A 27168-nucleotide genomic window follows, 5' to 3' on the forward strand; every position below is an offset into this window, starting at 1 on the left:
CAAGCAGTAAATAGTAAAAGTGTAACGGAAACTAGATGCTTTCTCCCTAAAATCAAGAACAAGTCAAGGATCTTCCCTCTCATACTTCTATTCAATCTCATACTGGAAGCCCTAGCTAGTACAATAAGATGAGAAAAGGATATAAAAGGTACAGGTTGTGAAGTGCCAGGCCGTGACCTACAGAATAGGTTCCACCAAAGTTCAATGGGCACTTAAGACCTAAAAATGAAGCTGGCCACTCCATACAGCAAAATACTAACAGTTTGTTAGGGAACTTACCAAATGGGAAGCTGGTCTTGGGTGGCTGCAGGATGATCAGAAGAGCAGTCCACCCCATCCAGCAGGTTACAGAGGGTTATACAGGATAAGACGAAGGAAGGCACAGAGCCAGGTTGGGATTTGCAAGATCATAAACATGTTTCTCTGAAGCTACTGATACACAACAGGGATTTAGTAAAGATAGCTTTTGTGCTTAGGAATGTGCATATGTGTTTTATGATGAACTTTTTTTTGTCTTATCTAGGAATTTATGGCTTTTCTGTTCTGATCAGGAAGGAAGAAATAAAGGTTACTCATGGATGATATAATTATCTATGTGGATATTGGCTCACTAATTGTAACAATTGTACCATACAAATGTAAGATGTTTAAAAGGGGAAACTAGGTGGGGCATGTGGGACCTCTCTGTACTTTCCTCACAATTTTCCTATAAATCTAAAACTGTTCTAAAAAATTAAGTCTATTTTTAAAAAAATCAGTTCCTCAGTTGCACCATCTACATTTCAATTGCTCAAAAGCCATATAGGGTTAGTGGTTACTATATTGGAAAGTGTACATATAGAACATCTTCATTATCAAAGAAAGTACCATTGGACAGAAATGCTCCAGAATTTAGGTCAAATATGCATATTACACATTTTAAAGGCAGAAATACTGCATTAGAACTTTATGCCTTTGCAACCCTGCCTTTGCACCCACAACCCCCGATTTTTTAACATATATCGATTTTATACAAAATATTTAATGCACAATTATATTCAAAATAAGATGTATTTCTGTTCCCTAGAAGCAGAATAGAAACTCAGGGCAAAGACAGAGGCTAAAGCTGTGTGGATTGGGTGGGCTTATATCCAGAAGGAGGTGGGATGATCTAACAGTGAATGAAACCATTCCACACAAAACCTCTTTACCAATTGCTCCCAAATACTGATTTGCAATGAAAATATTTTTAGACAGTGTCTGTAGCAAACAGAGTCTTGACAAATAATAGAACATAATCTTGATGGTTCAAATTAAGGGACTTTAATGAAAAGGCTACTTTACTGATATGTTAACAGGGTTAAAGGAACACACTCACAATATTGAGGTACCCAGAGACTTGCAACAACGGAGTACCATTACATGCTTAGGGCCGAAGACACAAAGGGAAGAAACAGAGTTCCTACTACCCAATGGGGACTTCAACAGTGCAGGAGGACTAAGTCTGTAGATGTAGAGGATTGTATCTACTTCTAAAGATCTGATACCAAAACAGGGGAAAAGAGAAGAAATACTCTATCCTTCTTTTCTTCCATTCTTCCATCTCTTGTTGCTGCCCCCCCTATGAGATTGGCCAAATTCAACTGGAAGCCAGCCAACAAAGAAGGGAATTGATGATGCAGTTCAAAGAGGTCAACCTCCCAAGAAGGGGTATGTCAGGAAAATGCAGAATAACCAGCCAAAGTATATATCTACAATACAGTTAGAAACAGTATTTACAACTCTCTTTTTCCTTTTATTCCCCTTTCCTTTGTTTTATTCTGATCTTCTTTTCTTTCCACACCCATTCATCTTTCTTGGGCCCAACCCTAATAAAAACTTAAATGAATAGCTTCAAAACAACTATATTTGGTAGTTTTAGTAAATTATGTTCAGTTTAGTATTTTAAAGATACATATTATATCTAATATTGGTTATATAGTATTTTGTAAAATGTTTCTATAAGACAAGAAAAGTTATAATTTAAAAAGAACATAAGTAAATGCTGTATTATATTGCTATGTGAAATACCAAATATTTACATACATTGTGATATTACACATCTGAGCAAGACAAGAGGATTTATGCTTGAATTTTAGAAATAGTTTAAGTAAATTCAATTTTCATTATAACATGAATTTATTTTTGCAGGCTAGTAAAGGTCATGAATAAACAATAAAACATAGATTATCATAAATTTAGAAATATAACTCCAGATTTAATTAAAATAGTTGTAAAAATATATAGAAAAATATTTTTATTATATAAAAAGTTTATAAAATTGATAAAAAAGATCAGAGTCCCCAAAATTAAATCAACAGAGAATCACATAATTAACACACAGTAAAACATAAACATCTGAAGCTGCAACTTCACCATGAGTTTAAATGCAAATTAAAACAATTTCAATTTTAGAACAACAAATATGCACATATATTTATTTAGGAAATTATATATACTACACAATTTCAACTACATAAAAAGTGTAATAAGGAAAAGAAGGAAATAGTTGAAATGTTAACATGGATTTTAACATGGAAAATGTTAACATGGTGAGATTGTGGCAGTTTTTTAATTCAATTCCATTCAACTCAATTTTAATATTTTTCATTATTAAACAAATTTTCTTCAGTGAGTATAAAATTTTTAAAGCTATATAACATATTATTAAAAAATGGAAAAGTAGCAGGAATACTGCACAAGCTTTAAAAAGTTTCTGGTGATAATTACAATGAAATAGCCATTATTTAAGGAAAAAGCTAAAATAATACAGAAAGCTGGCAAAGATATTTTAAAAAATTGATTAATACAAAAGACGCACGCATACAAACACAGGGAAATGAGCTTGAACTAGCACTAAATACACATAAAATTATCAATAGGGTGATGAATGAAATCAGAATGCACTACTATCACAAAGACTTAATAAAACCTATTCAAATATTTTAAAAATCTGAACAAATATTCCTGTGACTCCCTTTGTTTTCAAAAGGTATATTCTAACTGGTTTTCAAATGCATGTACTTGTTTCTTTGTGATTGCAAGGGCATCTCACCCGTGACTCTCAAAACAGTTTCCAAAAACGTTTCAAGGGAAGAATCTTGTGTTGCACTTGTGTATAAAAGAAAACGCACAAAACTGATAATCATGGACTGGGATGAACTTGTCACGCAGCTTCTGGTTATTGAATATGCCCCTCACATATTTCAGGAAGAGAATGTTTTAATAAATGATAAGTCATATTTCAAAACATTCCAAGTCTTAGTTCTATAATACACTCAGGGCTAGGCTCTTTGGGTGCTTTCATTAATAAATTGTATTATCTTTATCAGTTTTCTCTCTTCCCTAGAACTGAGGGTGAGAATAATTTTAAAATTCATCTACTTACTGGCTAAACATAAAATATTAAGTTTTGTAAATATACTTACTGCTAATCATTACACATATGTTTGCATGATTTTAACAAATAATTATTAGGCTTGAGGTTTTAAGGATCATCTGAACGAGGGAGGAGTTTCCATCTCATGGTTGTACCAACTTCCTCCTCAAAATTTCCCACTTCCTGCTCTTTAGAAAGCTCTAAGAATACCTAAATAAGAGACAGAGATGAATTATTATTAAATTGTTGATGTCAACAATTGTAAATTATACAATTTACAACAATTGTAAATTAGATTAAACAATCTAAACTGTAGATTGTTTAATCTAATGCATGTTGCTTGCATGGGAAATTTTTAGGTATGGTCGAAAACCATAAAAAAAATGACCCACCTTTTCCAGTGTACATGGAGAGAGGCTGTAATCTTCCAAGTTAAGGTTATATTTCACTAGGGAGAAAAAACTAATATTTATAAGATGCTTATAATTTTTCAACAATAATTTTCAAAGTCAAACAAAAAATAAAATACAAATAATCATTCAAACTGGGAAATAAAGTTGGAATAAAGAAATGCTGGTGAAAGAATGATACAATGAAAAGTTATAAAGAGTAATATAAATGCATATTGAATTAATCCTGATATTAAAAGAGTTTTGTCATATTGTGTTTCGATAAGATGGGTTTTGTTATTTGCTGTGTGCCCTGGGAAAACATATAAGTTCCTTGAGAATCTATATAATTAAGTGATGTATTCTTACATACGGGGACGATCCCAATCCCACCCCATCCTCTTTAACAGAACGCAATCCTTCCATGAAACTGTGTGTCAGCTAGTTCATCTGCTGTGCCAAGCTTCCCAACCAAGAAATTTGCATGAAATTTGCCCCAGATTCACTTACTCACGTGTTCAATGGGTCACTATTTATACATTGAGAACCCCTAAGTGCCAGGTGCTCTCATCAATACCAGGGATAGGGTGATAAACAAAATACGCAAAACCATTTGCTTTTATACAGTTTGCATTCTTGTGTGAGAAATACGGAAATATTAAATTAAAAAACACTTAGATACCTATACAAAGTAAATAGGACAGTTGTTATGGAGAAAAATAAAGCAAGTAAGGGAAATAGGGAGGGCTGGGACATTCTTCCATATAGGACGGTCAGGAAAGGGCATAGTAATAAGGTAAGAATTGAGCAGAAATCTTTTGAAAGGAGTGAGGGCACAGCCTGGATATTTAGAATTCCAGGAAGAACGATTCACAAAGGCAGGATCCTGAGGCAAGAGCATGCGTGTCTGGCAGATTTAGGAAGAACTAAGAGGTCTGTGTGTCTGCAGTGGAAAGAGAAAACTAGAGATTTATATTTCAAACACTATGAGCCAGGCACCATTCTAGACACTTTACAAATTCAGTCATTTCATTCTCCTAACAATCCTAACAAGCAGACATTGACATTATCTCTCATATTACAGATAGGCCAATTAGACATGAAGAGATTCAGTAACTTTACCCAACATCTCTTAGCTAGTAAGTAGGAGAGCTAGAATGGGGACCCTAAAAGACTGGCCCCAGAGTCTGAACTTCTCCCCATGCTGCTGTGTTGAGATACACTGTGATGGTCTGTTAATGGGAATGATCCAGTAAAAGGGGAATGGACAGTTTCAAGTGTAAGGTGGAGTTATGTTCTATACAGAAGATGGATTTAACTAGAGACACAGGCAGTTTATTCATCATAACAGGAAAGAAAGCCAAATATACTGGTGTAGACACATGGACATTAATGGATAGAAGGCTTCTCTGTCACTTTTATTTTAATAGTAAAATATAAATCAAGGGAATCAGCTAAGAGATAGAAACAGGAAGGAGACAGACAAATAAGGAAAGAGGAGGTAGTAGTTTAGGATTCTGGGGGTATAAATGGGGTGTATATAAAAGGCAAAGCAGGTGGCACAAAGGAACTTTTTGAGATGTGGGGCATGGATTCATGGTGAGACCAGTTAACACAGCTGTGTGCTTTCTGCAGTTTCTGTCCCTGTACTGGAGAAAAAACCTCTTTGTGAAAAATTGAATTAATCATGGTTGTAGCTAAATCCCACCATCATCTACCTTTAGAATTCTTAACATCTACATGTTAAGAACATATTGCACACTCATCTACCATCAAAATATTATCTAAATATGAATTGGTTCTTCAAATTTTTACTTAGGTATGGTCATTCTTACCTGCCTCCAGTTTTTGAAAGGACTGAGACAGAGGGTGAACTTCCGCCTTGGGCAGTTTATAGGCCAAGAAAGTGAAATACCTGGGAATAAGAAAATGTCTACTTGACCTTGACTTACAAGGGAACAAGTAAAATATTGGTATTCTAACAATTTTCTTTGAAAAATAATAGTAACACAAATTAATATATGGTTGAAATGTGAATTCATTCAAATACTTTTTCGTACTTCAAATAATTTCTCAATGGACAATTTTAAAAATGACTTTTAGTAACTGCTATTGGAGACAGTTCTCCTAGTAAGGATTCAGCATAGTTACTTTTACGCATAGTTTATGTAAACTCTTTGGTTGTTGAACACAGATATTCTGAATTTATATTTTTGATTGGTTCAGAGTAGCTGGACACTAATCCCAAATTAAGATTTCATCCTTGTCACTAGAAAGCTAACTCAGAAAGAGGTAGGAGATTGGGAGAAAGGGACATAATAGTAGTGGTAGGCTTAACAGGCTTTAACTAAAAGCTTCATAGAGGATAAGCCAAAATTCTAGCATCTTGTTTCTATGCACTACTTCTATGTACTAGTACTAAGCTGCACAACTTCATGCCCAATTCTCAGCTCATTCTCAAATGGGAGTTTGATGTTTCCAAGGCTTCTCACACCTCTGGGACTGGCTCTTCCCAAACCAGCTTATAGTCTTCCTTGCTACCTGTATCAAATCCACTTTTCTGGTTTGTGACACCGAAGGTATGAGAATAGTATTGAGTTAAATGCACCAGTATATAATCTAAATAAATGCCACTATGTTTATACTGTGCTGAAATGAAAGTAGCAGTTTTTACAGCCCAATTCTTTGGTGAACTCAACCCTCCAAGGAGTTTCAAATTTAGTTCCTAATCCACCTCATTGTCCTCTCTGCAATAACACACAGACCTGCCAAAGACAACCACACACATATACACCATTCCATTCTCCATTTTTGAGGCATAAAAACACCATTAAACGGAGGCATTAATTATCTCAATTGTCTTGTTTTTAAATGAGAGGAATCTAGCCTAGATATCCACCTCTTTTTTTATACCCATAATCACTTTCCAGGCAGTTCCCATCTCTTGTGTCATCTGAAAGACTCCACAAACCAGTTTTTGTTATTCCTAACTTTCATCAGGAAGTGAAATTACCTTGAAATTCTCACAGAGCAAAAAAGGAGACAGTGAGTGGTAAAGCCTACATTTTTCACAATAAGCAGAAGCTCCTCTCACCTTTCCTGCTGTGCAGCTTGTGGGAAAAGCTTCAGAATCTCGGTGTGGACCAAAGGTACCTGAGAAGATGACTTCACTTTTAGTTCTAAAATGTAATCCTTGACAAACTTGCTTTTTAGGTGCTGGATGGAACCTATGCACCTATGGACAAGAAAGAGAAGGTGTTGAAAACATAGTGCCCCTTAATGTCTTGAAGTTATTCTAAATTTCAAACATAGAGGAAGGGTGTCACTAAAGTTGGCAAGGGAATGAGTGTAAGCAGCTCACAGTGAGCTTACACTTTCAATGGGGGAAATTCCTTTCAAGGGACGACACGCAGGCTCTGGACAGAAACCTACCTTAGTCTTCCAGCCACCATGATGGCCACGCGGTCGCACGAGGCCTCGGCCTCTGCCAGGTTATGGGTGATCAGGAGGGCACCCCTGTTGGTGTTTTTAATAGCTGTCTGAATTGCCTGGCTGAAGTAAAACAGAGATTATTAGCATTTGAAACAAAGAAAAGTAAAAGAAAAAAGAAAGAGTGATAGAGGGCAAAACTTATAGATAAAATACAGCATATGAATCTTGTTTAGACCTCAGTTCAAACAAATCAGGGAAATGTGAATACTGTCTAGGTATTTGATAATATTAAAGAATTGCTTTTGATATTGGCAATTTATGGTTTTGTGCTTAAGCTAAAAATATACTGCATATAAATTGAAATATTTATGGCTATAAGGATATGCTATCTTGGATTTGTTTCAAAATAACTGGAGGGTGGAGAAAAGAAGTGGGTGGTGGAATAGATGAAACAAGATTGGATTTATACTGATAATTATTGAAACTGGGTTATGGGCATAACAGGTTCATGATTCTCCCTACATTTGCATAAAATCCTATAACAGAGCTTTAAAGTAAATTTGAAAAATATTGGACAGTGAAAAATATTAAATTGGATTGGAGAATTTTTATTAACCTAAAGGGAAAGTCCTAGAAAGGGAAACTGATGAAGAATATTTTTCTGACTGTGAGAAAAACTAGATAAACTAATATAACAGAGTAGGGATAGAGGAAAAAAAATGGAAATGGGGAAATCAGGTCAATGAATTAATGCTCTCTAATCAAAGTAGGATTTTTTTAAAAAAGGAAATATTGGAGAAATCTCAGTAGTTAAAAGGCAAAATTAAAATGTACTTCAAAGTACAAGATCTAAAAATCCAACAAGATACTTAGAGGGTTTCCTTTTTACTTGAGTATGAAGCAGCATTAGAGAATTCATTTGCTAAATATTTGGTTTTCGAATAATGTGGTATTCCAGTTAGCTAGCTGCCAAATTCAAAACACCAGAGACGGATTGGCTTTTAATAAAAGGGGATTTATTTAACTAGTTCTTCAGAGGAAAGGCAGCTAACTTTCTTCTGAGATTCTTTCTTACATGGGAAGGCTCAGAGTGATCTCTGCTGGCCTTCTCTCCAGGCCTCTGGGTTCCAACAACTTTCCCCAGGGTGATTTCTTTCTGCATCTCAAAAGGCCTGGGCTGAACTGTGAGCACTGAGATGAGGTATGCTGAGCTGCTTGGGCTGTGCTACACTGAGCTCTCTCATTTAAGCACCAGCCAATTAAATCAAACATCATTCATTGCAGCAGGCACACCTCCTAGCCTACTGCAGATGTAATGAGCAACAGATGAGGTTCATGCACCATTGGCTCATGTCCATAGCAATAGAACTAGGGACCTTCACCTGGCCAAGTTGACAACTGGCTACCACATGTGGATTACCTCCACTGAATTAGGAACCAGAGGATTTGAAAGTTGGTTTTCCAAGATCAGTTTAAAAATGAAACCATACATAACATCAATACTGCTGGCTGTGATGGTTATGATAATTCTTACCACATTTGCTGCTGCTCGGTAGGATCCATGCCTGTAGACGGTTCATCCAGAAGCAGGACAGGTGACTTTCCCAGCAGGCTCAGCACAAAACACAACTGAAATGGAAAGAAACAGCCCAGTTTGTTGCTACCACACATCAGACGACAGAATAACATCACAACCATACACACCTTCCTAGTGAATGCTGCTGTTAATTTCTGCACTGGAACCTTCAGTTGCTCATCGAGTTTGAAAGTGTCCACTAGCCTGATGGCAAAAAGGGTGGGAAAAAAGTACAAGGTCAAGAGAAAATGACGAAAAATGTAAGCATATAGAACAGCAGCAATGGAACAAAGCTTGGACTATTAGACTCAAAATCTTAACTCTAGTGAAAAAAAAATAAAGCAGGTCATTTGGAACATGAAAGATCTGTCACCTCATAAAAAGTTTTTAAGACAAATGAGAATTCTGACTAGAAATGGTAATGGATGATTTGGAGACCTTAGTCAGTGTCAATTATTTTACATTATTATTTTTTAAATATCCCTTTGTTCAGGAATACTGGGCACAAAATTTTGGTTTCCTATCCCTGTCCTACCACCAACACATGTCATTTGGTCTCTCTTTATTAGTGAGTTCATCATCGACGGGACAGCTCCCCTGCCGGTTGTCACAGAGAAGCACGGGGAAGTCCTTCTGTACCGTGCCACGGCGGCCCGGGCGGCGGCACCCCGCAGCCCCTTCACCGCAGCGAACACCTCCAGGTGCTCCCGCACCGTCAGGCCGGGCCACAGAGCGTTCTCCTGCGGACAGTACCCCACGAACTTGATCGTGTTATCTTCCTGGTGACCCCAAACTGAACTGCATCCATTCAATTCCACCTCAAAAAATAATAATAAAACGTTTTTAGGAACACATGAGGCTTTTTCTCCAATGTTGCAAGTGTTCAAGATACTGGTACATAACTAATACAGCCTAAATTTTTGGAGCATCCTAAAAAATCATAAAAATTACATATTTTTTAATAGAAAACAATTTAAACTATCAACATAGAAACATCATTTTATAAAGATATAATCGATTTTATCATGAAATTTCTATTCTGGGCTTGTAAATGTTATTTTACTTTTCACTACCTCTCCGGCCGTTGGCCTTGTGACCCCAGATATCATTCTGATAGTTGAACTTTTACCAGCGCCATTGGGTCCCAGCAATCCCAAAATTTCACCTGAAAGAAAGAATCATTGACTTTTTAATTGAGAAGTTAAATCTTGATGAACGTAAACCTACTTCTTGACTAAAACTACCTGAAATATTTGCACACCTCAGTGTCATTTTGAAATATGTAACATACATGTAATCCATGTCATCAAAACACATCCTTTAACTCTTCTATGAAATATTAGTGGAAAGCATATAAAATATCAACATACCTGTTATACCTGTCTTTCTTTTCCAGGATATGTGTCCAGTTAGAAATAAACCATATCTAACAAGACTGAAGGACCCTAAATTGTCTTCTATAATAAATAAGTGGTGGATGTGCTGCGTATGTGCATTAATAATTCCTACATGTGGAAGTCACAGACATTTGCCCCCAAATCATGAACAAAAAACAGCCAGTATAGTCCTTATTAAATATAAGTTAAATGATGATACAGGCCTGTTAAAAACTCCCCCATGACTTTTCACTAACTTGATACAAAACTGAAACTCCTGGCTGTATTTTACAAAGCTGCCCCTAATTTGCCCCCTGCTCACCTTTTTTGGCCTCATCCTTACCACCCACAGACACATCCTCTGATCTCTTTTGTACCTCAACCACTCCAAAAGCACTCCCTGTCTGAGCCCTGCACCTGCTGTTTCCTCTATCTGGAATGCTCTCATCTCTTAATGTTCACATACATGGCACCTTCTTGTCACTCAGATTTGGCTTAAATTCACTCCTCAAGTGAGCTCTTCCCTGAGAACCTCATTGAATGCAGCCCCAAATTGCTTACTTCATTTCCTGTTTTAATACTCATAGAACTTAGGAATACCTGATTTTTTCCTGATAATTTTTTGTTTATGGACCCCCTAAAAGACTACCTATTTTCTTCATAATTGTATTTCTGGAGCCTAAAAGAGACCATGGCAAAAAAAAAAAAAAAAAAAAAAAAAGTATGCTGAATGAATGAATGCAAAAGAATGTGCCTAGAACATAATAGATGCTTTGTCTATATTTCTAAAACTAATAATGAATTAAAGTGTTGGTTCCAAACCTTTTTTAACACAGAAAGAGATATTTCTTGTTGCTATTTTCTTCTTCCTCTTTGAACAGCAACTTTTATTTTTGCTTCTGTATTCTTTGTGTAGACAGCTGGCAATTATGACTGGTTTCTGGAAAGATGACAGTATGATTTTACTTTTCAATATCAGAGACTTTATATTCCTAGGTTGGCTCTGCTGGACCTTTTCTTGTTCTATGTCACTCCATATTTTTCATTGAGGGTAATCCGTATTGCTTGCTTCAAATTTAACATGAATTCATTAATGTGGACAATATTTCACGCTTCTATGAACAGAGGCACGTTTCTCTGCCAGAACAAAAGTGGTTAAACTCATGGAAATGTGCGTCTAAGTCAAATAAAAGAATAACTATATAATCTCAATCTCTATTTAGCAATTTGTAACAAATCCACTTAAATTCTTCAACTCACAAGATCTTCCTTGGTTTTGAAATTATAGCTCTACTTATCAATGTCCATTTTCCTCGAACAAAAACTAAAACCATAATGTTTTATATTCTTCTCTAAGCTTCTGTGAAGCTCTAAGAACTGCCTGCTCACAATTAAGGATTAGAAAATGCACCATGTTACAAACTTTAAAAATGAAAACCAGCAACTCTGCCTCTCTTCTTAACAGTTCTCAAATGTTTCAACTAACATTCATTTTGCCACTAGTTTTTCTACCTCTTCAAAGTTTGAGGTGGTCAGGGCAGTTGTGGTTCTTATTCTTTCTTCTTGAACATCTTCATCTTCATCTACAGATTCTTCTGGATTTGGTCGACCAGCTCTACCTTGGTGGGAAATTCTGTGGAGAAAATAAATAAAATACATAACATGCTTTTCCAGTTATCAAAGATGTATCAAAAATTAGCTTCCCTGTGATTTTACCATTATCTTTTTGTTCAATTGGTTGGTGATGATTCTACCAATACTGCTTCCTACCTTTGCCAAGAACTCCTATTCCACTGGCTAGAATCCCTTTCTCAGCCTTGTTGCCATTCTCTCAGTTAGCATCTTTGTCTCTTTCAAATCTGTTGGAAATGACTGCTGCTTCTCTCTAGAAATCAGGTCAATGTATTTTTTCTGGTCACACTGAGCCTGTCTTAATCACACTCACATATTTGTATCAGCAGCTTTTACTGCTCACTCTTTTTAGAGTTTCCCCACTTGCAAAACACTCTGAAATTTGACACTATATCTGCCATAAAATCTGTCACTCCATCTCTTCTGTTCGAGGATGCATGAAGAGTGACCTATTTGGGACTCACTAAATATTTGAAGGGTATCTTCAGCTCCTTTGGCTGACTAGTGGCAAAACTCTGCCTGGGAGTCCTGTTTAATGGCAAGGAAGCTCGTGACCAAGTGACAATAGTGATAATCATACTGCGCTCATATAAATCTTTTTAACAGATCAATGATGCAGTCACTATTGGGGAATAAAGAAATACAATATTAAGCACTAAATTTAATTATTTTATACTAACCTGAAAACAGGGTCCTTTCTCATTGTTTTATGTCCATACTTTATTTCCAGCCATCTTAGAACAAAAATGAATATCATAGCCTGAAAGTAAGGCTAGGGATGAAGAACAACAACAAAATAATTATATTGGTCATAATGTCAAAATTACTATTTAAACATTTTAATTAAGTTGACAGTCTCTTGTCCTCAGGCAAAATAGATGTGACTCATTTGTATAAATCAGGTGAGAGTTATTTCCCGTCCTACGGTCACAATGCAGCCTGATGGAACCTGCCTTTTTTTTCCTTCTCACAACCCGCATCCAGTCTCTCTGCAAATTCTATGTGCTCTATCTTCAAAAATATTAGAATCTAACTACTTCTCATCCCAACTTATGCTAGTCCTACCTAGGTCCAAGCCATTATCATTTCTCATCTAGACTCTTGGAACACCTTCCTACATCCTTTCCCTTGTCTCTCCTTGCCCAAAGCATCCATATTCAATACACTAACCAGAGTGACTCTTTTAATATGTAAGTCTGATCATATCAGTGTTTAAACCCACTTAAAGCCTTCCAATCGCTCCTCAATCAAAGAGTCAAAGTCCTTATGTGACCCAGGAAGAGTGCTATGCCTTCTTCCCACTCCCTACTTTACCTCCTTACCTCCAAGACCTCTTCTTCTACCACTTTAATCTTGGTCATTCTGCTACAACCACACTGGCCTCCCAGCTGATCCTGAAACAAGTCAGGCTCATGCTTGCTGCCTCCTAATAGAATCATCTTCTTCAAGGTATCCCTACAGCTTGCTTCCTTGCCTCCTTCAGATCTTTATTTCTCAGTAAGCCTTCCCCTAATCATTTGGGACAATATATATTATTTATTAAGTTTCATCTCTTTCTACCAGATTAAAACCTCCATGAGGGTAGGGACTTTTGTCTATATTTGTTCCTGTGTCTACAAATTCCTGACCACAGTATTCATGGATGGCCACTTTCTTAACCCTAAATTTATTGATTTAATCATCATTGGCCCTCATTTTTATTATTTGGTGTTTGCCTTTTGATCAACAATTCAAAGGGTTTAAGTTATATTGCATCTGTATTTTTGAAAACAAGTTTTGAACACGGAGGAAGGGGGAATAGAGTGTTTAAACAAACAAAAAGTAATTTTATATTCTGAACTTACTCTACAGTCTATTCATGCATGAAACAGTAAGTCTAGCATCTCAAATAATTATGTCTGAATATAATTGCTTTATCTAAGAGTGTATTGAAGCACTTTTAAAGTTGGTACTCTTCAGACAAGATCACATAGTTATAGGAAATGAAAATTCTCCAAAGGAACATGTGGCTAGGTAGAAAGTTTTTCTCACTATTAGGCATACAAGAAGATCAACTTCACTCAGGTCATGTTTTGGGTCCAACCTGTAGGCTTTCTGCAAAAAGAAAACAATAGCTAGATGAAAGTTCATCAGCTTTAAGATTTACTTTTAAATAATCTAAAAGGTCCCACATTAAACATTTCCCACATTAAGAAAAGGAGTCTCCTACTCAACACTCCTTTCCCCTCACTGAACAGGTAGCTTATGTCTGTTTCTCTTTCAGACATTATTTTGTTCTTTAAATCTCTTGATTTTAAGAGATGAAAGACTGCCAGAACTCTACTGATAGCATAAAAGGGTGGTGTTGGCACTGTGGAAAAACACTAGATGTTGATAACATTTCTCTCACGTGCTGTATACAAGCCGTCTTTTCTATACCACCACCATAAATTTTCCCACCACCATAATTAGTCCTATCATTTTATTCTTTCTTCATCAATCACTGCATTAAAAAAGTAACTCATTCTCCTTAAAAAAGCCTGTGAAAATCCAGACTAATAATTTACCTTGCAGGTTTACATATATTCTAAGAGAAAATGCTTTAAACAAAGGAATGAGTTTCCAGTTAAGAATTCCAAATATCGCTCAGTGAGTGGAAAGATATTCTTGTAGTAGGAAGGCTTTCCCAGTTCCCCAAGAATACAATCCATTAGGGGATTGTCATCTCTAAAAGCCAGTTCAGCAGGATATGACAAGTCCTAGGGGGTATCCTCTAGACTGAGGGAACCTACTCCAGCCTCCTGTACACTGCTCTGAACTTGAATCAAATTTTGCTTCTGAAATCAGTGTCTCCTGGTCCTTCCTGCCTCAATGCCTTTAATTTCCTCTGCAGAACATGCTTACCCCCCCCCAACCCCAATCTTCCACTAATTAATTTTTACTCATCTTTTGGCTCTTGTTTACACATCATTTCTTCCAGAAGAATTCTCTGACTCTTCATGACATATCAACTAGGCTTTTCATGCTTTCCCTTCGCATTTTGCTCTTGTCCTTTATAACGCCTGAGCTCTTTGTCTTTACTTGCTTGACAGCAATCTACCTTTGCCTCCACTGAGCTCTGTAAAAGGTAGGACTGTGCTATCTTGTCCATCAGGTGTCCGCAGTTATTAACACAGTGCCTGGCACATAGTAACGTTCAATATATATTGTTGAATGGATGAATGGTGTGGTACAAAGGGTATAGGACAAAGCAGTTTTAATGGCTTTATTGGGGAATGATTTTCATACCATAAAATCCATCCATTTTAAGAGTACAATGCAATGATTTTTCACAGAGTCATTCAACCATCACCACAATTCAACTTTAGAACATTTATATTACCCCGAAGAGATCCTTTATGCCCATTTGCTGTCACTCCTCCGACCTGGTCTCAGGAAACCACTAATCTATTTTCTGTCTCTATAAATTTAGGCCACGTGCTTTACTAGGCTGTATATACAAAATTATTGACATAGTTGGTAATGTTTCTTACCTCTACCAAAAATGTTAGAAATCCACCCATGGTGAACATGGGGACTAATATCATGCAGGTAATCGAGATAGATAAGTCCAAGTCATTTTTTAAAATGAGGGAGAATATGAAGACTGAGATCTAAAAGGCAAATTCAGATATATTGCATGTCAAATAAACTCAGACCATTGATATTTGACAAACATATCAGGGTATTCTCATCATGTATATCAGAATTTTCCTCTATGCAGATAACCCCATATTGCCTCACAAATCCCCTTTTCAGAGGGAAAAGGAGGGGAGGGGAACTTTTGTTATTGAGATGATATATACTCTTTAGTGCATGGATAAGAAAATTCTTAATAGATAAAATGTCTTGGGATTTAGATGAAAACTGAATCATCAAATAAGCTTCCTGGCATTATTAAGAGGAAGCCAAGATAATAAGATAAAGAGAAGAATTTGTTTTTAAGCTAAGATATTGCCGATGTACAAAAATATGTATCAAATGAAAAGTTACATGGACAGTTATAGAAAAAGAATCCATATTGCCTCTCACCTAGACTACTGTAAAGCCTTCTCACAATCCTCTCTACTCTACTTCTTCCCTTTCCAAACCGGTGATCATTCTAAGGTTGTGCATTTTGATTGTAATAGACCTATTTTCTTTTAGAATACTGGTTAATTAGGGGGAGGCGTAAAGATAATTTTTAAATTTTTCTGTTTTAAGGATCAATTGTCAGTCAACAAGTATATCTTTTGAGCACTGTATTGAATCTTTGATAGATTTTATTAAGGTATTAATTATAATATAAATGTTAAGAACCATAATTACTAAATTGGCTGAATATTTCCAGACATTAAGAACTTGGTATGCCTTATTTACTTTAATTCTCACTATTCTATAATATAGCTACTATTATTACTTAAGTTTCAAAGATGTTAAATATTATTTTTAAGTCCATACAGTGAGTGACAAACTTGGCATTCAAAATTCTATGAATGGGGCGGGCCACGGTGGCTCAGCAGGTAAGAGTGCTTGCCTGCCATGCCCGAGGACCCGGGTTGGATTCCCAGTGCCTGCCCATGTTAAAAAATAAAAAAAAAAAAATTCTATGTGTGCACTCTGAAACATTTGTGTAATTCCATTTAGATAAAGTTCAGGATGCAACCAATATTAATTACAGTTATAAAAGTCAAAGACAAATCGTAGCCAACTAGAGGAGCTCGAGATTAGCCTTGCTCCACAGAAAAGGTAGAGAAGGGACAGCAGGGCGACTGAGGCAGTGATTCAGGAGTGCGGCTGACCTGGGAGAGCCTTCTCCACCACACCTAGTTGCAGAGGCCAAGGAACTGAGAGGCAGAAAGCTGGAGTCTGGTGCAGAGCCTGCAGGAGTGCATAGATGAGAGCCTAGGTCTAAGAAGTAAGCAACGACGTGTTCCTTGGGCATGCTACCCTTACCAGTGTGCAACCCTGTGACCGGTAACTCATCCCACACCCCACACACCCAAACTCCATCACCTGCTTCCATTCCCCACACTCCAGATGCCCCCATCCCACCAGCCCCAGTGCACGTATCTGCCCCACACACTCACTCCAATTGCAAACAAACCCACCTCTCCTACACAGCTCCTGAGCACTACCTTCCCCTCCTGCTCCCTGCAGGCTGTTGCCAGCACATAAAGGCTGTGGGCACTAACTACAATACCCACCATACCTCTGCCCCTGCCCATAGTGTTGCACAGCCTCACCAATCCCCCTGAGCTCTGCACACCAGTGTATAGCACTCCTAGGCCCATGTGTACACACGGCCCCCCAGTAAAATCATTCAGCTCTGGGAAACTCAGTTTATAGAAGTCCCAGAACCACACATGTACAGGGCCCTCAGCCACACTTACTAGCTCTGAGAAAGTGCTGACCTGAGCAGCCAGGTCACATCTGCCCTCAATCCACAAAGGCATAACACCAACCTGCTGTCACAGCTCTACAAATGTGCACAAAAAGCCCTGTGCCTTAGACCAGCATATACCAGGGTTATGCCCTCCAGACATGAGCACCTGCACAGCTACATCCTCTCTGGCTGCTGGGCACCCACATTCATAAGCATCAGTGTAACATCCCCAACCTGTGCCTATACCTGGCCTCAAACAAATCACTGCACTGAGTGCTCCACCCTGTACCCTGCTCCCTGCTGCACAACCATCCTGTAAACACAAGGTCTGAGGCTACTGAAAGAAATCAACTTCCAAAGTAAATCAATCAAGATATTCATATGCCACAAAGACACCAGAAGATCACTAAGCATATCACAATGCAGACAGATAGAGTCCTGCCTAGTGACCAAATGAAAACACCAGAGGAGACACAGACGTAGGAACAACTAATCAAATATGTTCATATAACTCTACTTAATAAAATAAGTGGGATAGCAAATGACGTACAGAAAATCAAGAAGACAGTAGAAGAGCATAAAGAGGAATTTGAAAGAATAAATAGAAAAATTGCAGATATCACAGAGATTAAAGACTCTGTTGACCAAATAAAAAACATACTAGAGGCAATAAAAAACACCAGTTTGAAGAGACAGAAGAAAGGATAAGTGATATAGAGGACAGGATAACTGACTTCGAAAACACAAAACAGCAAATGGCAAAAAAGATGGAAGAATTTGAGTTGGGTATCAGGGAAATGATAGACAAAACAAAGTATGCAAATATAAGAATCACTGGTGTCTCAGAAGGAGAAGAAAGGAGTAAAGGACTAGGAAGAGTAGTTGAGGATACAGTGGGAGAAAACTTCCCAAGCCTTATGAGGGACATAAATACATAAATCAAAGCAGCCCAATGAACTTCAAACAGAATAAATCCAAATAGGCCTTCCCCAAGACACATACTAATTAGTCTGTCAAATGTTGAAGAGAAGCAGAAAATCCTGAAAGCAACAAGAGAAAAACAATCTACTACATAGATGGGAAACCAAATAAGACTGAGTTCAGACTATTCAACTAGCATCCTGGAGGCGAGAAGGCAGTGGTATGATATATTCAAGATCCTGAAAGAGAAAGACTTGCAGCCAAGAATCTGTACCCAGTCAAACTGTCCTTCAAAATTGAGGGAGAGATTAAAGTTTTCACAGACAAAGAAATCCCGAAAGAATTTGTCAACAAGAGACCAGGCCTACAAGAAATTCTAAAAGGAGTTCTGCTGGCTGGAAAAAAAAAAAAACAAAAAACAGGAGAGGAAGGTCTGGAGAAGGATACAGAATTGAAGAGTTCCACTAAGGGTATTTTAAAGAATCAAAGACAAAGAGGGAAAAGAATATATAGATCTGACAAATAAAATTAAAAAGACAAGATGGTGGATTCAAGAAATGCCTTTTCAGTAATAACTTTGAATGTTAATGGACTAAAATTACCAATTAAAAGATACAGATTGGCAGAATGGATTAAGAAACATAATCCAGCCATATACTGCTTACAAGAGACTCATCCTAGACACAAGGATGTAAATAAATTGAAAGTGAAAGGGTGTAAAAAGATTTTCCACGCAAGTTGTAACTAAAAGAAAGCAGGAGTAGCTATACTAATATTGGACAAAATAGACTTTAAATGTAAAGACATAATGAGAGACAAAGAAGTACACTATATACGAATTAAAAGGTCAATTCACCAAGAAGATATAACAATCATAAATGTTTATACTCCCAATTAAGGAGCTCCAAAGTACATGAGACAGACATTGGCAAAACTAAGGGAGCGATAGATGTTTCAACAATAATAGTAGGAGACTTCAATACACCACTCTCCTCTATAGACAGAACAACCAGACAGAAGATCAACAAGGAAATAGAGAAGTTAAATAACTTGATAAATGAATAGACTTAACAGCATATATATAGGTCATTGCACCCCAAAACAAAAGGATGTACATTCTTCTCTAATGCTCATGGAACTTTCTCTAGAATAAATCATATGCTGGGGCACAAAACAGGTCTTTATAAATTTAAAAACATTGCAATTGTTCAAAGCACTTTCTCTGATCACAATGGGATGAAGCTGGATCTCAATAACCACCAAAGAACAAGAACATTCACAAATATATGGAGATTAAATAAAACATTCTTAAACAACCAGTGGGTCAAAGAAGAAATTGCTAGAGAAATCAGTAGCTATCTGGAGATGAATGAAAATGAGGATACAATTTATCAGAATTTATGGGATGTGGCAAAGGCTGTGCTGAGAGGGAAGGATATTGCCCTAAATACCTATATTAAAAAACAAGAAAGAGCAAAAATCGAGGACTTAAAAGCACACCAAGAGGAACTTGAGAAAGAATAGCAAATTAACCCCAAAGCAAATAGGAGAAGAGAAATAACAAAGATTAAAGCAGAGATAAATGAATGGGAGAACAAAAGAACAATAGAAAGAATCAATAAAAGAAAAGTTGGTTCTTTGAGAAAACCAATAAAATTAATGGGCCACTAGCAAGACTGACAAAGAAAAAAACAGAGAGGATGAAAATAAACAAAATCAGAAATGAGAAGGGGTACATTACCACAGAGCCTGAAAAAATAAAATAAATCACAAAAAGATACTATAAACAACTATACACCAACAAACTAGAGAACTTAGATGAAATGAACAAATTCCTGGGGACACACAAACAAGCTACACTGACTCAGGAAGAAATAGAAGATCTCAAACCAAAAACAAGTAAAGAGATTCAATCAGGCATCAAAAATCTTCCTACGAAGAAAAGCCCAGGGCCAGATGGCTTCACAGGGGAATTTTATCAAACATTCCAAAAAGAACTAATACCAATTCTGCTCAAACTTTTCCAAAAAACTGAGGAAAAAGGAACTCTACCTAACTCATTTTATGAAGCTAATATCATTTTAACACCAAAACGAGGTAAAGATGCTACACACAGATGCAAAAATTCTCAATAAAGTACTAGCAAATTGAATCCAACAGTACATTGAAAGAATTATACACCATGACTAAGTGGGGTTTATACCAGGAAAGCAAGGATGGTTCAACACAAGAAACTCAGCTAATGTAATAAAGCACATGACAAATAGAAAGGGGAAAAATCACATGATCACCTTGATTGATGCTGAAAAAAGCAGTTGACAAAATTCAGCATCCTTTTCTGATAAAAAACACTCCAAAAGATAGGAATCACAGATAACTATCTCAATATGATAAAGGGAATATATGAAAAACCCAGATGATATGATACTATACTTGGAATCCTGAGAAATCTACAGCAAAGTGACTTGAGCTAATAAACAAATTCAGCAAGGTGGCAGGATATAAAAGTAATGTGCAAAAATCAGTAACATTTCTATATACAAGCAATGACCTAGCTGAGGAGTCAGTTAAGGAAAAAATTCCATTCAAAATAGCAGCTAAAAGACTCAAGTACTTAGGAATGAACTTAACCAGGGATGTAAAGGACCTGTACACAGAAAACTACATAGCATTGCTAAAAGAAATCAAAGGAGATCTAAATAGGTGGAAGGACATTCCCTCTTATAGACAGGAAGGTTAAATATAGTTAAGATGTCAATTCTCCCCAAACTGATCTACAGATTCAACACAGTGCCAATCAAAATTCCAACAACCTACTTTGAAGATTTGGAAAAGTTAATTACCAAATTCATCTGAAAGGGAAAAAGACCCCAAATAGCTAAAAGCATGCGGTTTGGCCCAACCGCTAAACTATCGGGGACCCTCTACTCCTCAGCTTCTCACTGCTTGCTAGACGACACTGCCGCACGCAGAAAAGGGGCTCGAGCCGGGGGTCTGGGTCCAAGGGGCGCGCAGGAGACCTCGCTGCGGGTCTAAAGGACTGGAGACCGAGTCAATTAAGGCATGAAGCGAGGTAGCTTTATTGTTGGTAGACGCTTATGCCAGGGCCGCCAGAAGCTAAAGACCACAAGACTCGGGGAGCCCTGGATTATATACAGTTTGAGGAGAGGCGGAGTTAGGGCGTGGCCTCCAGGGGAGGGTAGCCAATCACACAGGGAGGACGGATGAGTGACTGTGACCATAGAGATGCTGTTCCTGAGTGTACCCGTAGCAGAGGATGTTGGGTAGGTGGAGGACTAAGGAGAAGACCAATAGGGTTAGAGAGACAAGGCTGCATCATCACTAGTCGCTGGTGAGGCTTGTAATTCAGAGGTCTAGAAGAACCGGACGTGCCAAAATGGCAAGGGAGGGAGAGAAAAAGACTAAGCCACCAGGCCAAGAATAAAATTATGCCACAAAAGCATCTTTAAAAAAAGAAGAACAAAGTGGGAGGATTAATACTCCCTGGCTTTAAAACCTATTATAAAGCCACAGTGGTCAAAACAGCATGGTACTGGCACAAAGATAGAAGCACTGACCAATGGAATCAAATTGAGAGTGCAGAAATAGACTACCAAATCTATGGTCAACTGATTTTTTATAAGGCCCCCAAATCCTCAAACTGGGATAAAATAGTCTTTTTATAATTGGGCATGGAAGAACTGGATATCAATAGCCAAAAGAATGAAAGAGGACCTCTAGCTTACACCCTACACAAAAATTAACTCAAAGTTGTTCAAACACCTAAATATAAGAACTAGCACCATAAAGCTTCTAGAAGAAAATGTAGGGAAACATCTTCAAGATCTAGTAATAGGAGGTAGCTTCCTAAACTTTACACTCAAAGCACAAGCAACAAAAGAAAAAAAAAAGATAAATGGGAACTCCTCAAAATCAAATGCTTCTGCACCTGAAAAAAACTTTGTCAAACAGGTGAAGAGGCAGCCAACTCAATGTGAGAAAATATTTGGAAATCATATATCAGACAAAAGTTTGATTTCCTGTATATACAAAGCTATATAACTCAAACTAAATATTGAATTGCCCTATAACCCAGCAATAGCACTACTTGATATATACCCAAAAGAGCTGAAAGCAATGACACAAACAGACATTTGCACACCAATGTTCATAGCAGCATTAGTCACAATCGCCAAAAGGTGGAAACAAACCAAATGCCCATCAACAGATGAATGGATCAACAAAATGTGGTCTTTACACACAATGGAATATTATGCAGAGACAAAATGATGTCCTGAAGCACATGACAAGATGGATGAGCCTTGAGGACATAATGCTGAGTGAAAATAGCCAGACACAAAAAGATAGATACCATATGATTTCACTTTTATGGCCAGCATAAAGGTATAATCAGAGGTTTATGATACAGAATATAGGGAACTTAGAGATACATAGAAGCTAGAAAGGGGTGAACCATTAGCTAATGAGGTTGAATTCCAATGTAAGGGAATAGATAGGAGTGAAGGCGGTTCTCTGGTGGGTCTATAAGAAATATTACCATATCGAAGATGAACAAGATTGAAAGGGGTTGTATAGACCTACGTGGCCCACTGATTAACACTAGAAATATGAATTAGTTCTCGCAAGAATTACTTCAAAGATACGATTCTTGTACAAAGAATGTTTAAGTCCAGGGTACAGGGGAAAACTGCTATTGCATGCTATGGGCTATGTTCAAAAGGAAACCATCAGCACTGCCATAGCAACAGCAAAGATAAATAATGGGGGGAAGGACAAGGGTTAAGAGGAGGTTTAGATATCCTATTTGGTGAGGGTGTTTTTATTGTTTTTTTTTTCTCTTGGGAACAATGAAATTATCTAAAATCGAGAATGTTGAGGGACTGTGGACTTTGGGCCCTCTACATGATACCCAACGAATGCAGGTGACTAAAGGATGCACTGACAGAGAAGTAGATGGCAAACGATGGTGTATACTTAAGAATGAACATTGTGCAGCTACAGAAAGTAACAAATACATGAGGCATGCAACAATGGGAATGAACATGTGGAGCATTTGGTGAGACAAAATAAGCCAGAACAAAAGAACAAGAATGGCAGGGTCACCTTTAGAAAATGCTTATAAGAAAACAGGGGCCTAGATTGTAAGCTTTTAGAGCAGACACATTAAGTCCAGAGTGGTGATCGTTATTTCCAGATTTTGAGAGGCTGTTTTATATATATAACCTGATATTTAGACATAAGATAAGCAGGTTAGGGTTAAAGTAATTCAGAACATAGGGGTAAGAAACACAGGGTCTATATTTTAGCACTGCACATACTCTTTGAGACCAATGGAAGAAAGGTTTATTTGGTCTGGAACTGAAATTTTTCATAGTGCATAATCTAATTCAACCTATCTGTATGGCTGAGATTTGAAGAAATGAAACACAGGGAACACAAAATAAGAAAGAGGTCCTTTAATCCTGTATAGATTATTATAATGCCTAGATACATCCTAGAGTATATTAAGCAGATAATCAGAAAGTATTGGCAAAGTGCCCTGAGGAATGGGAGAAAGAATATAGAATTATTAAACCTTACCATCAGGGAATCCCCTGATACTGTGTCAAACTTTAGGGACACCCAAATCAATAGGCCGTGCCCTCGATCATGAGGCTTACTCTTGTGAAGCTTATGTAGGTAGCAGAGAATCTTAGCCTACCTATAGGCATGCCTAAGAGTTACTTCTGGAGGACCTCTTTTGTTGCTTAGAAGTGACCTCCCTCTCTCTAAACCTAACTCTGCAAGTGAAATCATTGCCCTCCTCCCTATGTGGGACATGACATCCAGGGGTGAAAGTCTCTCTAGTGATGTGGGAAATGAATCCCAGGGATGAATCCAGACCTGGCACCATGGGATCAACAATTCCATCCTGACCAAAAGGGGGAAAAGAAGTGTAACTAATAAAGTATCAGTGGCAGAAAGAGTTTAGGTAGGGTTGAGAGGCTACTCTGGAGGTTGCTCTTACACAAGCTTCAGATAGACCTTGCTACCTGTCATAACCTGCCAACCCCTATCAGGACCATTCCAGCCAATCCCAAAGAACACGTAGGGCAATATATAAGATTCCACAGGATTCCAGGCACTGGAGTAACTTTCCAGAAACCTATAACCTCCAGTTGGGTCCCTGGTCAGATAAGTCCTTAACCCAGTCCAGCCTCTCCAAAATATCAGATACTTCCATCTCCCTACCCCGTATTAGTGACAGACCCTTCCAATATGAAACATTTAAAATTTCCATAGCCCAAACACTTCTAAAGAAAGGGATGGAAAGATCAAAGGTGACATTGGATTATACAGAAAAGATAGGATTTAACAAATGAATATGACTACTGAATCAGTAAATTGATATCTCTTTTAGTCTCCAATATTTTAGAGCAGCTAGATGTAAAAACGTAAAATTGTGGAATTGTAACCCATGTCAAAGTCTGAAATATGTTGTACAACTAATTGTGATGCTGTGCTTTGAAATTTATAGCTTTTTTGTATATATGTTATTTTTCACAAAAGAGAAGGGAAGAAAGTTAATTGTGACGATAAAAAAAAAAAATTAAGCCCTCTAGCCTCCTATGATCTGGAGCAGTTAGAAGGAAAAATCTGAGAGGATCGTATGGTAGCCCATGGTAAACTGTGGAATCTGTTCTGTAACTATTTGTTGAAGAATACTTTGAAAACTATTGCGTTTTTATTTCTTTGCTTAGTATATATGTTATACTATACAATAAAAGTTAAAAATAAAAAAAAGAATGAGGAATATACCTCTGTACTGCTATGAAGTGATCTCCAGAACATACTGTTGATTGAAAAAAAGCGAGGTGCAGAAGAATATGTACAGTATTATTATCTTATGTGAAAATTTGGGAGGAAGGACAAAAACTTGTGTCCTTGTTTGTATTTAAAAACAAACAACAGGGGCGGGCCGCGGTGGCTCAGCGGGCAAAGTGCTTGCCTGCTATGCCGGAGGACCTCGGTTCGATTCCCGGCCCCAGCCCATGTAACAAAAACGGAGAAACAGAATACAATAAAACAAGAAAATGTTTAAAAATGTTTCCCTTTCTTCCTTCCTTCCTTCTCTCTGTCTTTCCTTTAAAAAAAAAAAAAAAAAAAAAAAAAAAAAAAAAAAAACAAACAACAACAATGGAAGGATAAACTAAAAACTAATAATGATAGTACCCACGGGAGGGAAAAAAGAAGGGGAAGAGTAAGAGATGAAAGGTAGACACTCTGAATGTACTTTATTTAAAAAAAATATTTTATGCAATTAAAAAATCATTAAATATTAAAAAGCAACCTCTAAAAATGAAAATAAATGGAATCTATAAACTTGGCTTAACCCGCCCTCCTCCCCCCCAAAAAAGTCAAAGTATTGGCTACACTAGGCAAAGAAGGCGAAAGTGATTTGAAAGTTATCTGCGATGGAAGCAACAGAGGTTTTCACTTTAAAATAACTGATTGAGCTATGTTGTTCTGTCTGGGCAGGTTTTTGTATGTCTTATAGGTCAATAATATGTTTTCTAAAGACTTGATTACCACTGAAATTAATAAAAACTAAGATGGATGAATATGAACTGCACAATGAAGAATAAATATAAAGCAATAAAAAAGAATTCTGCATGTGATTCCTAAGTCTTTATGTCAGAAAACTACCCTATTTTGAAGGACTATTGCAAAGGGAAATAAAGCATCAATACTAAATGAATTTACAATTTGGGGAGAGTATGTAATCTACATACGAGAAGCAATTGGGAGTAGAACAAAACAGCAATCAAATTCAGTAAAGTAAGCAATTTAGATAGCAAGTCCAAAGAACTCGACTCATTTTCTGATCTCTGCAATCTCTCTGCAAAGCCTTTCCACAATTGTCCACTTCTCTTTGTTTCCAAGACATCATTCTTTTCTATTTTTTCTGCTAGCTACAAGAAACTGATTCAGCTTTATTTGAACAGTTGTTCTCATAAATTCTATATTATTCACAGCACATCAAAATTCTACCAACCAAGGGTGACTTTCCCATACAGGTGTCTCAGCTCTGGAAAACAATTTGTTATTGATATATAATACTGTTGTATTCAGAATATGTCATTCCAGTGACAATGCAGATTGCAGCAGGAGTTCTCTACTTGGACTTCTAATAGGAATTTATAGATAACTATAAATCCTTAAATCCACTTAGCTGACTTTCTTATTTTACAAGGTCTCCAAGCTTCTATGTGCTTCTTTCCCCTCATTTTCTTATCCACTGGAACAAGAAAGGATTCCAAACTGCATCAAAGTAAATACTCTGCAGCGGGCTAAGTAGATGTGCTACTTATACCTCCACCAGTGCACACAATACACTGAAAAGCTGCTTCCTTACCAGACAGGCACCTAAGACACACAAGGCACTACACATTTGGGTGTGTGGGAGTCATTCAGATACTAGAAACAAAGTAACTCTTGACCACACCTTCACTCAGTGATGGAGAGATATTGCCTGGGCTGCCCCACCACGCATAACTGCATAACCATCAAAGCACCCTGACATCTGATCCTGTGAGGAATAAGAAATGACTGCAGCCCTAAGACCGGCAGGGTTTAAGCATGTATTAGTTCCATGATGACAGGATCCACTACCACAGTAAACATTCTTAATACATATTTGGAATGAAACGTTAAGTTATTTATATCAAGTATAATACAAAGATTACTACAAGCTGCTCGTAGTCTTTGTGAGCATGTATAATCTGGAAACCTGCTAGGCTCCTAAAAATCAAGATGTGTTTATCAGCATGAGCTTGAATCAGTATTGTCAGCTACGCCACTATCATATATTCTTTGACACAAGGAACGGCATAAGGTCTGAGACCACAATTTTATGTCTGAGTATATCACAAGCCAATTTTTTTCTTTTATAGAATGAGATAAATTATACTAAATAACATTGGAATTTTTTTCCACTTTGACATTCTAGTAGTCTGCAAATATGTAGCTTTTTTGCAATGATATAAAATTGAAACAGATAA

At 37.2% G+C, this 27168-nt stretch overlaps 1 protein-coding gene across 3 annotated transcripts in view; it reads right to left on the reverse strand.

Moving 5' to 3' along the window:
- Positions 1-1257: 1257 nt before the first annotated feature.
- ABCA6 (ATP binding cassette subfamily A member 6) overlaps positions 1258-27168 on the reverse strand; it is an 83907-nt gene continuing 57996 nt past the window's right edge. For 2 of the 3 annotated variants that reach the window (XM_077163680.1, XM_077163679.1), the window contains exons 26-39: positions 15315-15434; positions 13834-13896; positions 12483-12574; positions 11683-11803; positions 10993-11110; positions 9868-9959; positions 9434-9612; positions 8923-8998; positions 8753-8847; positions 7219-7338; positions 6881-7021; positions 5622-5701; positions 3790-3845; positions 1259-3607 (exon numbers count right to left, since the gene is read on the reverse strand). In XM_077163680.1, the coding sequence (XP_077019795.1) occupies positions 3506-3607; positions 3790-3845; positions 5622-5701; positions 6881-7021; positions 7219-7338; positions 8753-8847; positions 8923-8998; positions 9434-9612; positions 9868-9959; positions 10993-11110; positions 11683-11803; positions 12483-12574; positions 13834-13896; positions 15315-15434 (1455 nt within the window). In that variant the 3' untranslated portion in view covers positions 1259-3505. Of the gene's footprint in view, positions 3608-3789; positions 3846-5621; positions 5702-6880; positions 7022-7218; positions 7339-8752; positions 8848-8922; positions 8999-9433; positions 9613-9867; positions 9960-10992; positions 11111-11682; positions 11804-12482; positions 12575-13833; positions 13897-15314; positions 15435-27168 lie in introns of all 3 variants that reach the window. The other variant, XM_077163681.1, reaches the window with a different exon arrangement.

This window comes from Tamandua tetradactyla, chromosome 6 (assembly GCF_023851605.1).
Source record: "Tamandua tetradactyla isolate mTamTet1 chromosome 6, mTamTet1.pri, whole genome shotgun sequence".
In the NCBI taxonomy this organism is placed as follows: domain Eukaryota; kingdom Metazoa; phylum Chordata; class Mammalia; order Pilosa; family Myrmecophagidae; genus Tamandua; species Tamandua tetradactyla.